The sequence below is a fragment of the Struthio camelus genome, chromosome 1, assembly GCF_040807025.1.
Source record: "Struthio camelus isolate bStrCam1 chromosome 1, bStrCam1.hap1, whole genome shotgun sequence".
In the NCBI taxonomy this organism is placed as follows: domain Eukaryota; kingdom Metazoa; phylum Chordata; class Aves; order Struthioniformes; family Struthionidae; genus Struthio; species Struthio camelus.
This window is the reverse complement of record NC_090942.1, coordinates 126,490,774-126,503,427: the sequence shown is the minus strand read 5'-3', so window position 1 is coordinate 126,503,427 and position 12,654 is coordinate 126,490,774. Positions and strand designations below refer to the sequence as shown.

The 12,654-nt window shown below is 44.2% G+C and overlaps 1 protein-coding gene across 2 annotated transcripts in view; it reads right to left on the bottom strand.

The window, feature by feature from the left end:
• Window positions 1–7,409: 7,409 nt before the first annotated feature.
• Window positions 7,410–12,654, bottom strand: part of LOC104147126 (uncharacterized) — a 221,630-nt gene continuing 216,385 nt past the window's right edge. For both annotated transcript variants that reach the window (XM_068915657.1, XM_068915664.1), the window contains one exon: window positions 7,410–10,192. In XM_068915657.1, the coding sequence (XP_068771758.1) occupies window positions 9,903–10,192 (290 nt within the window). In that variant the 3' untranslated portion in view covers window positions 7,410–9,902. The remainder of the gene's footprint in view (window positions 10,193–12,654) is intronic.

Sequence of the window (12,654 nt, the reverse complement as noted above, 5' to 3'; positions counted from 1 at the left end):
ACCACTGTGGATAAGTATCTGATGGGAGGATGTGAAGAGGACGGGGCCAGACTCTTCTCAGTGGTGCCCAGTGACAGGGCAAAAGGCAACGGGCGCAAACTGAAACACAGGAAGTTCCACCTGAACACAAGAAAAGACCTTTTTCTGGGAAGGTGACTGAGCAGTGGCACAGGTTGCCCAGAGAGGTTGTGAAGTCTCCTTCCTTGGAGCTATTCAAAAGCCAACTGGACCCAGTCCTGGGCTGCTTGCTCCAGCTGTTCCTGCTTGAGCGGGGGGGACCTCATGATCCTGACAATGATTGGACCTGATAATCTCCACAGGTCGCTTCCAACCCCAAATATTTTGTGATTCTGTGATTCTTTTACAGGAGAGGAGAAATGATCTTATGAAATTTGCGGTGATCCTTCAATGTAATCTGCTGTCCAACAAGTCTACAGTTTTCATTGTGGTACATGCTTTGCTTTGTTAGTTTATTATTAGCTTCCAGTTCCTCATCATTTAGTGTTGATAGTAGAAGCGAGCATGAAGCGTTGCCTGGATGGCAATGCTTAGAATGAATTTTGGTTTCCTTCCTCGAGCCCCAGATACCGCTTCTTATTTGGATTTGAATCATGCTTTTAGCGTGTTGAGGATAAGACCTATAAGACTGACTTCAGAAGCTAAGCTCAGATGCGAGCCTTGGCCCACTATGGGCTGTTGGAGTTTCAATGAACCACTTTTTCAATATCTTGTCTAACATTGTTTAAATGCATCTTGAAGCACAGGAGTTCTCTGAATGGTGACAGAATCAAACCTGACACAAGGTGAGCAAACAGCTCTGTTTGCAGCCAGAAGTGACTTTTCATCTTCTGCAGCTGCTTTTCACTATTGCCTCTGCCAGGAGAGCTGTTTCTCTAGCCTGCTTTGGTCAAATGAGCCAATAACGTGCAACCATTTAAGCACACCCAGGTTGTTATGACTGAGGAGGGTTAGCGAGCACTCACACGAACAGCTCTGTTGGCAGGTCAGAGGCGTTGAAGCCCTTGGCTGAAAGTGGCGACAAGCAGCTGGGGAGTGGATTAGGAACAGTGGCTTCTTCCAGCACCAGCACCCTGAATGAAGGGTGTTCAGAGCCTCAGGATAAATTCCTCCTATATACATGTTTATAATGTCTTCCACTAAAATGCATTTTAATCTCTTTTTGTATATGCAAAATGTAGAAGCTAACAAAGGTCAGTGTTGTGTTCCTCAACAGGGGATGCATATGGAAAATGTCATTCAAAATAAGTTGAAATTTCAGTATTTTAAGTCCTATATCAATTTCTTTTGAACTTTAGTGAAAAGGCTTGAGCTACAAAGCTGCTTGCTAGAGCTCTGATGCATTTAAACAGGTGGATTTACAATGAGGAAAATACGAGCTGGCAAATAACTCAGGTCTTTTGTTACTTTTTTTTCAAGGACGAGCATTAGTAATGGTGCTTCCCAGGCTGAACTAAGGTGCAGAGTTAATGGCTGCAAATTACTGGAAGCTACTTCGGAAACAGGCAATATGAGTCAATTTTGCAGTAGTTGTGCCTTTCTCCTGAGCTACTATCTTACTCTCTGGAATCTCACTTTTCATTTAACAACAGAGACAGGGTTCCAGGTGCTGTGACTGGGAAGGAACACCTCAAAACCAGGAAATGAAGGTAAGCATGGCAGGTGTGAGTCTGCAGAGAGCCTGGGACAATAGCTCTAAGATGTCTCAATTGGCTCCTACACCTCAATGAGATATTCACTCAGGATGTTCCTGAGGCTGATAATGAAAAGTTAACATTAATCACTCTGATCTTTCTGTAAGAAAGGAGAATAGAAAATAATGACAGATTTTTCCCACCTTAATATCAGACACATCTTTTTTTTGGTGTCACAAGTCAGCAGCATCTAGGAAGAGCCATGATGTATTTCCCTCCTCTGCCCCTTCCACAGACAGGAGTGTACAGAGCCTAAAATCAAACTGAAGCCTGAGGTATGCCTTGACATTTGAGCAAAGGTTATCTGTTGGTGAGAGTAGAGTCATCCATAGGATGTTATGGCTGAGTCCATCTCTCCTCCATCACTCTAAGCAGAACTGCCCTTCTCAGCATCAACTAGTTATTAGGTCAGCTCAGAAATAATGTCAAATCACGAGGGGAGATCTGAGCAGCTTAAAACGTGACATGATAATATTTTGATTAGCTGAACTATCTGCAGTAAACGATGTGTCACGTTTGCACCCACAGAGTGAAGCTAGGTCGTGAAAATCATGTGCAATGTTTGATCACATCAAATACTGAAGACTTTGTAATACTGAGATGAGGAGTCGAGAAGCCCCCGGGCAGCAGTTCAAGTCTGCACAAGCAATTAGTTGCTGGGATTTGTAGGCACTCAACTTCAGAGATTTTTTGAGCTTAGAAAAGTGTAAAACATATGAGTGTTTTTAATTGTGTGCACTAAAAATGGAAATTAGACCAGGCCATCTCCATCAAAACAGTCCTGTGCTGTCTCTCTAGCATTTCTTCAGCACAAAAATGCACTAATGGATGGGTACCTGTGATTTACCCAAGGTCGCTGAAAACGATCCATGGCAAAGTTGCAGGTGGAACTCGGGATTGTGCTGGCTTCACTGAAAACTGCAGCTGTTTTGTCTCTGAGCAAGGACATTAATAGTGCACGTTTGCCCTGTGCGGTACAGGGACACTGGTGCCGAAAGAGTTAGCTCCAAAACCGGCTGTTCAGCTGTGAGAGACCGGCATTCCAGCTGTGCTTGCTCTGTGGCGGGCACTGGACTGTGCCCTACATCTCCTTTCTAATCCATTTGCCTCAGCTGAAAAATGGGAGAGAGTTTGGGAGTTCAAAGGGTTTTTTTATTTAAATCCCTCCTGAAGAGATTCCCACAGCACATACAAACAGAGGATAGCACAAATGGGAGTCAGGAAAGGATAAGAAAAACCACAGTCAAAGCAGTTATTTTGCTAGGGTTTTGTGAAGGCACCAAGCTCTTTATTGTGGGTATAGGAAATATGGGAAGGGAAACATCCCTATGACAGACCACTGGCAAAGATTTCACCTCAGAAGGTCTTCTATACTCCACACACCATCACAGGTCTATCTAGGGAGCACCCAGTTCTCAGGCCAGCTTCAGCTTCGGGAATCAGGTGCCAGAGCAGGGACATCCCTGACCTTCTTCTGACTGGCTCCTAAGACTTGAGCTGGGCTAATAACAGCATCAAGTGAAGGGCCCAACAGAGCAACGACTGCCTTCAAACATTTACATTCAAATATAAAAGCAGAAGAGAAACCTTGCTCTCTTAGCTCTTTCACCCCCAAATCCAACTATTTCCAGCTATTTCACCTCTTTTTCTCACACTTTCTCTCGAGCAGACCTCTTCCTGATGGCAGATTGGTCTTTTTTCTGCCCTTCAGGCAGAGCATTTATCATGGATAAACTTACCAGGTCTCCTGGAGACTTTCCATCTAAGATGTGCTTGTTAGGAACCCCATCACAAGAAGCCTTAAAGGCAGAGAAGTTAATCTGAAAGATGGTTTGTCATTTGCTATACCTCACACTTTGTAGGTAGGTTCTTTCCTAAATATACTGCTTTATTTTCTTACTGGATCCACTCACCCAACTCTCAAGACTGGTGCTGGGTTCTGGCACTGGGACGTACCTTCTGTTTCGGAAGACCGTGGGAAACTCCTTCCCGCACCTCAGACTATAGCACACAGCCAATTATGCAGTGGGGAGTAGAGCAGGCGATCTGCATCTGAGTCGTGCACGGTGCCGACGACAGTGGAGAAGCAAATGTTATTGAAATGGTAGATTAAAAGCAAAAGGAGGACTTTCTTCTCTCTCTCATGCTGTCTCTTGTTTTCTTTCTGTACAAACTCTGCTGTGCTGTTAATCAAGAGAGGGAGGAGGAGAGAGATCATCTGAACAAACAGAGCCCAGTATTTGATTTGGATGATTATAGTGAAAATATTGTATCTTACTTTAGTGGCCAGGTGACCAACCCCTACTGCCCAACCTTCTGTGCATTACAGACTGGTCACAATACGCTGGCATGTGAGAAGTCAGTGCAAAGGTCTGACCCTGATAAGCTGCCTTTGAGAAGAGCTCCTGCAGAGGAGAGCATGAGTGTATGGGGCTGTTTGCATGGAGATGAGGGAACTAGACTGGAAACAGCACTCCAGCAGCGAACGGGGGAGGTTCTGTTTCTGGCAAAAAGTTTGAATTCTTAGCCAAAGCTTGTCACCGCCTTCCAAAGCACCGATTTACTCTTTCTCCCATGCTGATATTTGGCTCTTTCCTTCTTTCCTCAGCTGTCAAGAAGCTCCCCCTGACTTTGACAAAAGCGAGCAGATTCTGGCCTCAGGCTTGGCACCCTCTTGAGCTGGAAGAAAAGCTGCTCAGGTGTCCAGGATGCCGATCTTGTAGGCTGAAGATCTGGGTTTGACACCCCTTCTGTCACAGGCTCTGCCTCAGCCCTCGGCGCCTTCGATAGCCTGCCATGTGCCTCTGCTCCCTGCTCCATTTGTAAAATGGGAATATGGATACTTCCACGAGTGTAGTTCCTGGGTATTTAAATCCGTTTCATGCAGTGAACTATTAAATACTATGCAGGTGAGGGTTGCTGAGCTGCTCTCAGCAAAAACAGAGCGGGTGCAAGAACTGGTCGGAGACTTTGGGGAAGGTCAGAAAGGGAGACAAGCTCAGAGCAGCAGAGACCAAAAGAGCTGCTCAGGGCTAGGAGATTGGAGTCTGGCAGATTTGGGAGCCAGTTTGAGATCTACAAAGAGGAAGGAACTACTTGCAATGATTTAAATGTATATAACCTAATAAATAGATGTAGGCCATTTTGAATTAGGCTGAGATCTGGATGTAGTTTTGGATGACTATTTTTCTTTATAATAAGCTCTACCATAAGGTAATGAGAAGATAACGGGCATGCACAGTCTCTCTCTTTATAAAGCACCATATATGGCCTTATGGAATGAATGTATTTTATAAAATAAAATATTTTTATTATAAAAATTTTAATAGTGAAATAGGTAGTATTCCTCCCATCAGTGTATGTTATATTTCTCTTGTTATAGTCATACCTTGCATGAAAATCTGTTAGGAGATGTTCCAAAGGAAAAGATGTTTCAATCAAACCAAAAAGTAAATGCAAATGACGGGTTATGAGCAGAGTAGAGTGGTCCAGTAGTAGCAATGATTTGTCTCTCTGTATGTATCTTGGAAAAACTGATCTATACTGTTCTCCAGTTAGTGATGTATTATCACTGTTTTGAAGTAACACTTTATTATGATTTTTCTTTATTTTATGGAGAAGATATAATTCTCACAGAAAATTTCCAGTGGAGCTATCAATACACAAAATAAATTGTCTGTTGTTAGATGTGAACTGCATAACTGTAGATAATATATTTTTGTACTCTGCTATGCTCTAGCAACCATCATGGCTGAATCATAATGGACATTTGATTCCTCTATCAAAAACACATACAAACACACACACACAAATTTCACTCTCCGTTCCTTGTCTTTGATGGTGCAAAGCTTAAATAAGTGGAAAAATTTATAAAGCAGTTATATAAAATCCATAGCCAGACCAATAGAATTCAAATATCTAAGCCATTAAGACACTGAAAATAGCCAGGCAGCATACATTTGGGTAAATGCTCCATTATCTTTGCTATCACAGAATCACAGAATCCTTTAGGTTGGATGGGACCTCTGGAGATCATCTAGTCCAACCTCCCTGTTCAAGCAGGGTCACCTAGAGCATATTGCCCAGGATCACATCCAGACGGGTTTTGAGTATCTCCAGCGAAGGAGACTCCACCACCTCTCCGGGCAACCTGTTCCAATGCTCTGTCACCCTCACAGTGAAGAAGTTTTTTCTCAGGTTCAGATGGAACTTCCTGTGGTTCAGTTTCTGCCCATTGCCTCTTGTCCTGTTGCTGGGCACCACGAAGAAGAGGCTGGCCTCATCCTCTTGACACTCCCCCTTCAGATACTTGTACACGTTGATGAGATCGCCTCTCAGTCTTCTCTTCTCCAGGCTGAACAGGCCCAGCTCTCGCAGTCTTTCTTCATAGGAGAGGTGCTCCAGCCCTCTAATCATCTTGGTAGCCCTCCGCTGGACTCTCTGCAGTAGGGCCATGTCTCTCTTGTCCTGGGGAGCCCAGAACTGGACACAGTACTCCAGGTGAGGCCTCCCCAGGGCTGAGTAGAGGGGCAGGATCACCTCCCTCCACCTGCTGGCAACACTCTGCCTAATGCACCCCAGGAGACCATTGGCCTTCTTGTCCACAAGGGCACACTGCTGGCTCATGTTTAACTTGTTGTCCACCAGCACTCCCAGGTCCTTCTCGGCAGAGCTACTTTCCAGCAGGTCAACCCCCAGCCTGTCCTGGTGCATGGGATTATTCCTGCCTAGGTGCAGGACCTTGCACTTGCCTTTGTTGAACTTCAGGAGGTTCCTCTCCGCCCACCTCTCCAGCCTGTCCAGGTCCCTCTGAATGGCAGCACAGTCTTCTGCTGTGTTAGCCTCTCCTCCCAGTTTAGTATCATCAGCAAACTTGCTGAGGGTGCACTCTGTCCCTTCCTCCAGGTCATTGATGAATATATTGAACAAGACTGGACCCAGCACTGACCCCTGGGGGACACCACTAGCCACAGGCCTCCAACTAGACTCTGCGCTGCTGACTACAAACCTTGGAGCTCTGCCATCCAGCCAGTTCTCAATCCACCTCACTGTCCACTCGTCTAGCCCACACTTCCTGAGCTTACCTATGAGGATGTGATGGGAGACAGTGTCGAAAGCCTTGCTGAAGCCCAGGGAGACAACATCCACTGCTCTGCCCTCATCTACCCAGGCAGTCATTCCATCAGAGAAGGCTATGAGGTTGGTCAAGCATGATTTCCCTTTGGGGAATCTGTGCTAACTACTCCTGATCACCTTCTTGTCCTCCACATGCTTAGTGAGGACCTCCAGGAGGAGCTGTTCCATCACCTTTCCAGGGATGGAGGGGAGGTTGACAGGCCTGGAGTTCCCTGGCTCCTCCTTCTTGCCCTTTTTGAAGACTGGCGTGACATTGGCTTTCTTCCAGTCCTCAGGCACTTCTCCTGATCTCCAGGACCCTTAAAAGATGATGGAGAGTGGCCTAGCGATAACATCCGCCAGCTCCCTCAGCACTCATGGGTTCATCCCATCAGGGCCCATGGATTTATGGATGTCAAGTTTGGACAAAAGATCTCTAACCTGATCCTCCTCCACCAAGGGAGAGTCTTCCTTTCTCCAGCCTTCCTCTCTTGTCCCCAGGGTCTGGAATTCCTCAGGACTGGCCTTAGCAGTGAAGACGGAAGCAAAGGCAGCATTCAATAACTCTACCTTCTCTGTATCCTTTGTTACCAGGGCACCCGCCCCATTCAGCAGCGGGCCCACGTTTTCCCTAGTCTTCCTTTTGCTCTTGATGTCTTGGAAGAAGGCCTTCTTGTTGTCCTTGACATCCCTTGCCAGATTTAATTCCAACTGGGCCTTAGCCTTCCTTGTCGCATCCCTGCACGCTCTGACAGCGTCCCTGTATTCCTCCCAAGTGGCCTGTCCCCTTTGCCACATTCTGTGTACTTCCTTCTTCTGTTGGAGTTTTGCCAGGAGTTCCTTGCTCATCCATGCAGGTCTCCTGCCCGCTTTGCTGGACTTCTTCCTCAGAGGGATGCACTGCTCTTGAGCCTGGAGGAAGTGATGCTTGAATATTAACCAGCTTTCTTGGACCCCTCTTCCTTCGAGGGCCCTACCCCATGAGATTCCCCTAAGTAGGTCCCTGGAGAGGCCAAAGTCAGCTCTCCGCAAGTCCAGCGTTGCAATCCTACTCATTGCCCTGCTCCCTCCTCGTAGGATCCTGAACTCCACCATCTCATGGTCACTGCAGTTTTCCCTGCATCTTTCTCAATGCAGTCTTTCCCTGCATTTAGAAAGAATTCCTGAAGAAATGCCCCCAGCATCTGCTTTACCCCCACCTACAAGGCACACTTGCAAACTCTTTCGATGTGTACATCATTACTGGAGACTGAATTTTCATATACCCGTGCCAGTCTCTTCCCTCCTCCCCTTACTGCTTCCTTGCTCTTATTTAAGTAGGAGGTCTGGCTCAGCTGGTGGAGCACTATTTCTCTGATGTTCTTTGTTAAGAAGAAGGGCTGGAAGTAGTGGGATGAGCGCTGTCACCATTTGCACCCAGTCAAAGCAGTAACACTGGTGGAAATGATCTCTTCCACCAAAAAGCGAGGCTGGAGCTCACTCGCCCGCTAGAACAAGTGGGGAGAAGGGGGACCCCGGCGGGTTTCCTACTGCCTCCTTGGCAAGAGCGCGCTACACTTTTAAACGCTTACCTTCTTTCCCTGTGTTATGCTTATATCATTAATTGAATTAGTATACTAATTAGCTAATAGCTGGTGAGGAATCCTACTGAATCATCTTCCTAAGAGTCTTCCGTCATAATGAAAAGACTTTCTCAATAGCCGTTCTTTCAATCATCCTTGATTTCTTCTGGCCAGGACTGTGTATTTCTCTGCTGCAGAACTGCTCATCTTTATTGGTCTGTTTCAACATGTGAACCTTTTCATGTTGGCCTTTCTAAAAAGGTTTTTACTTAATCAGTTCTGAGGTGTAAAACGGGAAGTTCTGTGATCAATAAGGCCATGAACATTTGCTATTCATTTCTAAAACTTACCTAAGTATAAGTTTTTTACTTAAACGTATCTGAAATTTGACATTTCAAAGCACAGTCCTTTGTAAATTAGAGGGAACTGAAACTGTTAGACTTACAATCTGGAAACTGTTAGGTCTACCGGGAATGTACTATTCTCTTTTGCATTCCCAGATTTACAGACAGTCCTCAAAAACTGAACTGGGTTGAACCACTGAGGATTATGGTAGCAGCATCTAAATATCCCAATGGTGCAGTGCTCTGTACAAACACATGGTGATAGAAAGTCCCTAGAGATACAGTTTAAGCAGACAAAGGAGAGAGGAGATAGACATAAATAAATGAAGTCCTTTACTCAAGACGATACCAAAAGTCAGTGGAAGAGCCAGGCTTCGATTCCAGGTTTTGTCTTTTCTAGTTGTGTCCTGCAATGCATCACACTGCCCCCTAACACTTCTAGAATGCATGTCTTTTTATAGCTCTGCATATCTCTATCTATACTGATACATCTGTATATTATATGCAGGCAGATCTATCTAGCTAGCTAGATAATTCTACATGTATTTACCAATTTATCATACATACCATATTCTAAACAATATAATATTTTAAATGTGTCTTTTGGAATAGTATCACTTTTTGTTTCTTTTTCTCCTTTAGAAATATCCAGATTGTCACGTATTTTTTATTCCTATTTTGGAAAGGAATCCTTTCTTGCCTTCAGAAAAAAGGCAGTGATATTGCATTTTCCACAAAGAGAGTTTGTCCCTTGAGTGTTTTTACAGGCATTTGTGCTGAAGAGATGTTAAGAAGAGCAGCATTTCACATGAAATGTATTCCCGTCGCTCAGGATTCTGCTCCTTGATGCTTGTGACGTTGCAACTCCCCAAGTTTCCCAGCCCTCTGAGGAACTGTACAGCAGCAATAAGGAAGCCAGAACTTAATATCTCTTTTTTTAAAAGAGCAGAAGCAACAGCAGTTCAAGGTTTGTCTTTATTTGCAACAAAAAATGGTGCAGAGGCTTGCTTTGAGACCACTGGTATATCAACTTTGAGAGTCCTATATGGCTAGAGGAGTCTTGGCACATGGCGAGGGTCCAGGGGTCTTCACCACCTCTGGCCAGGACACAGTTAGTTCATGCCTGCAGAGATCTTCCAAGGTGAACAATGTTATGTAAATGCCGATTTTTACTGCTGTGGATGCATGTAGAGATTAACCACCCCAGCTGGCAGAGGAACTGAAGTGGAGTCTTCTTCCTTCCCCACCTCTGATCTCAGATCAAAAGCTTCAGGCCTCTCCACCGCACCCTGTTCTATAATGAGCAGCACAGGGAAGGCGATGCCCGGGGCTCCCAGATGGTACCGCTGCTGCTGCCAGCCCCCAGCACTCACGGAGTAGCGCAGTGCTGGAGGCTCTCCAGCAACACCTGCTGTGGCTATCCATGCTGCAGGAAGGTGGAAAGGAGAAGGAGGACGTCCTAGGGAGAAGGTGAGCAAGGGAGAGAAAAAGAACAGAAAATTCAGTACCAGAATTTGCTTTGCACAGATGTTGAGAACCAAGAACGTCTCTACTAATTGCAGCAAACTTGGCAGAAATTAAGCCTAATAGGCCTCCTTCATTTGATTTTGTGACTAAACACCAGATGCCTTAAAGGCACAAACTGACAAGGCTGTGTAAATCTTCGGTAAAGTGTCTGTGATCCTTCTGACAGAGGCTGGAGGTAGAAGGGCAGCCTCCTGTGGGGTTCCTAATTTGAATGAACAAATCGAAAAGGGACCCACAGAGCCTTCAGGTAGCCAGGATCTTCCAAGCATATGATGTGTCTCCTGGACACATTATTTCACTGCTAATGCTGATCAGAAGGTGGTGGGGGAGGAAGAAATGAGGGAGGGGTTGTTGGAGCAGTGTGTTAAAAAATAACGCAACACCAAGACCAAATTTAATTAAAAAGATGGTTCTTGGGAAGGTATTTCGTAGGGAACACCATTTTCCAGAAAAGCGGCAAAACTGCAAATATTTTCTTCCTATTTTGTTCCAATAGCACAATGCTTTTATTCTTTCTCATGAAGACAACCAGATACTTTATGAATGACCTTGGTGCATCATGGGAGGAGAGGGTTACTTTGGATTTATCCAAGAGTGTTGTAAACCACATGGCCCTTCTCTCTCTAGCCTTATCTTTGAAATGTCCCAAGAGACATCTTGTTTTTATGACTGCTCAAGGACTGTAAGCCTGAGGGGCTGCTTTTGGGAATGCATATGATCCCTGTCACATCAAATGATTGCATCGTAATGTCAGCGCTATCATTAAGTAAACATGCAACATAAAGTATTTGTTTCTGGGTCTCAGCTCTTCTTCTGCTGTTCCCCCCTCAAACCCAGGATTTTGAATATGAAATTTTTATATCAGTATTTGTAATAATTTGAAATTATTTATTAAAAGAGCTTAGGCATGCCTTTTATCTCCATGTCTTCTATGGTCAGCTAACCACATGGACATCATTCCTGAAAAATATTTATCTGCCTTTGTGATTAATGTGAATGATTCCCTGAGAGAATATTGTAGTACTGTGCCAATGGTTCTTCTTGTTGCAAATCACAATAAAACTTTACAGTTTTAAATCATTGGCACAATACTTCTTTAGGTTATGTGAGAAGTATCAGGTATCAGTTTTGATAATGCTGTAGCATTTCATTTTGATGTTCAAATTTATTACCATCATGCAAACAGTAAACTGCAATTTACCTGCAGGTCAAAATGAAGAAACCAACCTTGGTAAAATGAAGCTTTTAGATGTTTTTTCCTTTAAAATGCCAAAAAAGAGAGGCTTGTGTTTTTAGAGGCACAATTTTCGATGAACACAGTCCATGGAAAAATGTGTGACTAACTTTAATTATCAACAAAAATCTGATGTTTTTATGGTTTATCTAAATAAAAGAACAAGGAAGTGTGTATTGGTAATATTTTGGCATGAGTTAATGCACACATGACTGAAACGGGTGTTTGAGAGTTGGTGATAACAACTCTTTCTTTTGTAAGATGAAATCAGAGGGTGTTTCTCCAGACTCGTCTCTGTGAAGCTGGTGTCAGATTCGGCCTCCTTGACCTTCTAGTGGACCTGAATCTGATGGAGCACATCACTAAGTATCAGGAGAGGATAATAAATATCTTTAGTAAAGGCATATTCCTCTTTGCTGATGGTCACTGTCAAGCTTTTGAATTTGTTCTAGTTCTCCCAGATAAAGAAATAGCTCACAGAAAATGATATTGCAATGTCAAAAGATAACTCGTTGATCTCATCTTCCAAACTACCTCACCTATTTCTCACTGTGAGCTTGATTACTCATTTCAGACATTCATTTCTTTCTGTTCCACACAGACCTAAGTTGTGCTGCCATATGTCACTGGCAACCTTGACATCAGAAATGATTACACTTGTACCTGTGAGTCTAAATGTTGGAGGTTAATTAAATGCATCTCTAATGATTGCTTTTCTCATGTTACTGTCTGGAGTTTTTAGTTCCAAGTTGAAAGGGACAAAATCTAGGGAAAGAGAGAAGGCCGGGGGAAATGGTTTCACAGGAATATTTGGTTTTTGGAATTATAACGTGCATATAGTTTAGTAGTGTAGTGTGGTAATAGGCTGGATGACTGTTTTTAGTGCATTAGTGACTAAGCGTATGTCACACCAAAGGTCATTCATTTCCTGGATCCCACAAATACGCAAGCCTAGGTACAGCTGATGGTGACTGGTAACAACACTTCTTGTTTGCCTCCATCGTCTGGGTTGGTGATTGTGGCAGCGATGTCTCACTTCTGTGGTTTTGTTCCTGCTGGTGTAATTATTTCACAACTAATATTTATAATTCCCTCGAGGCAGGGTCCCCACGTGTAGGTGTCTGCATTAGATGGGGTACAGAGGTTTTACAGCAGCCAGT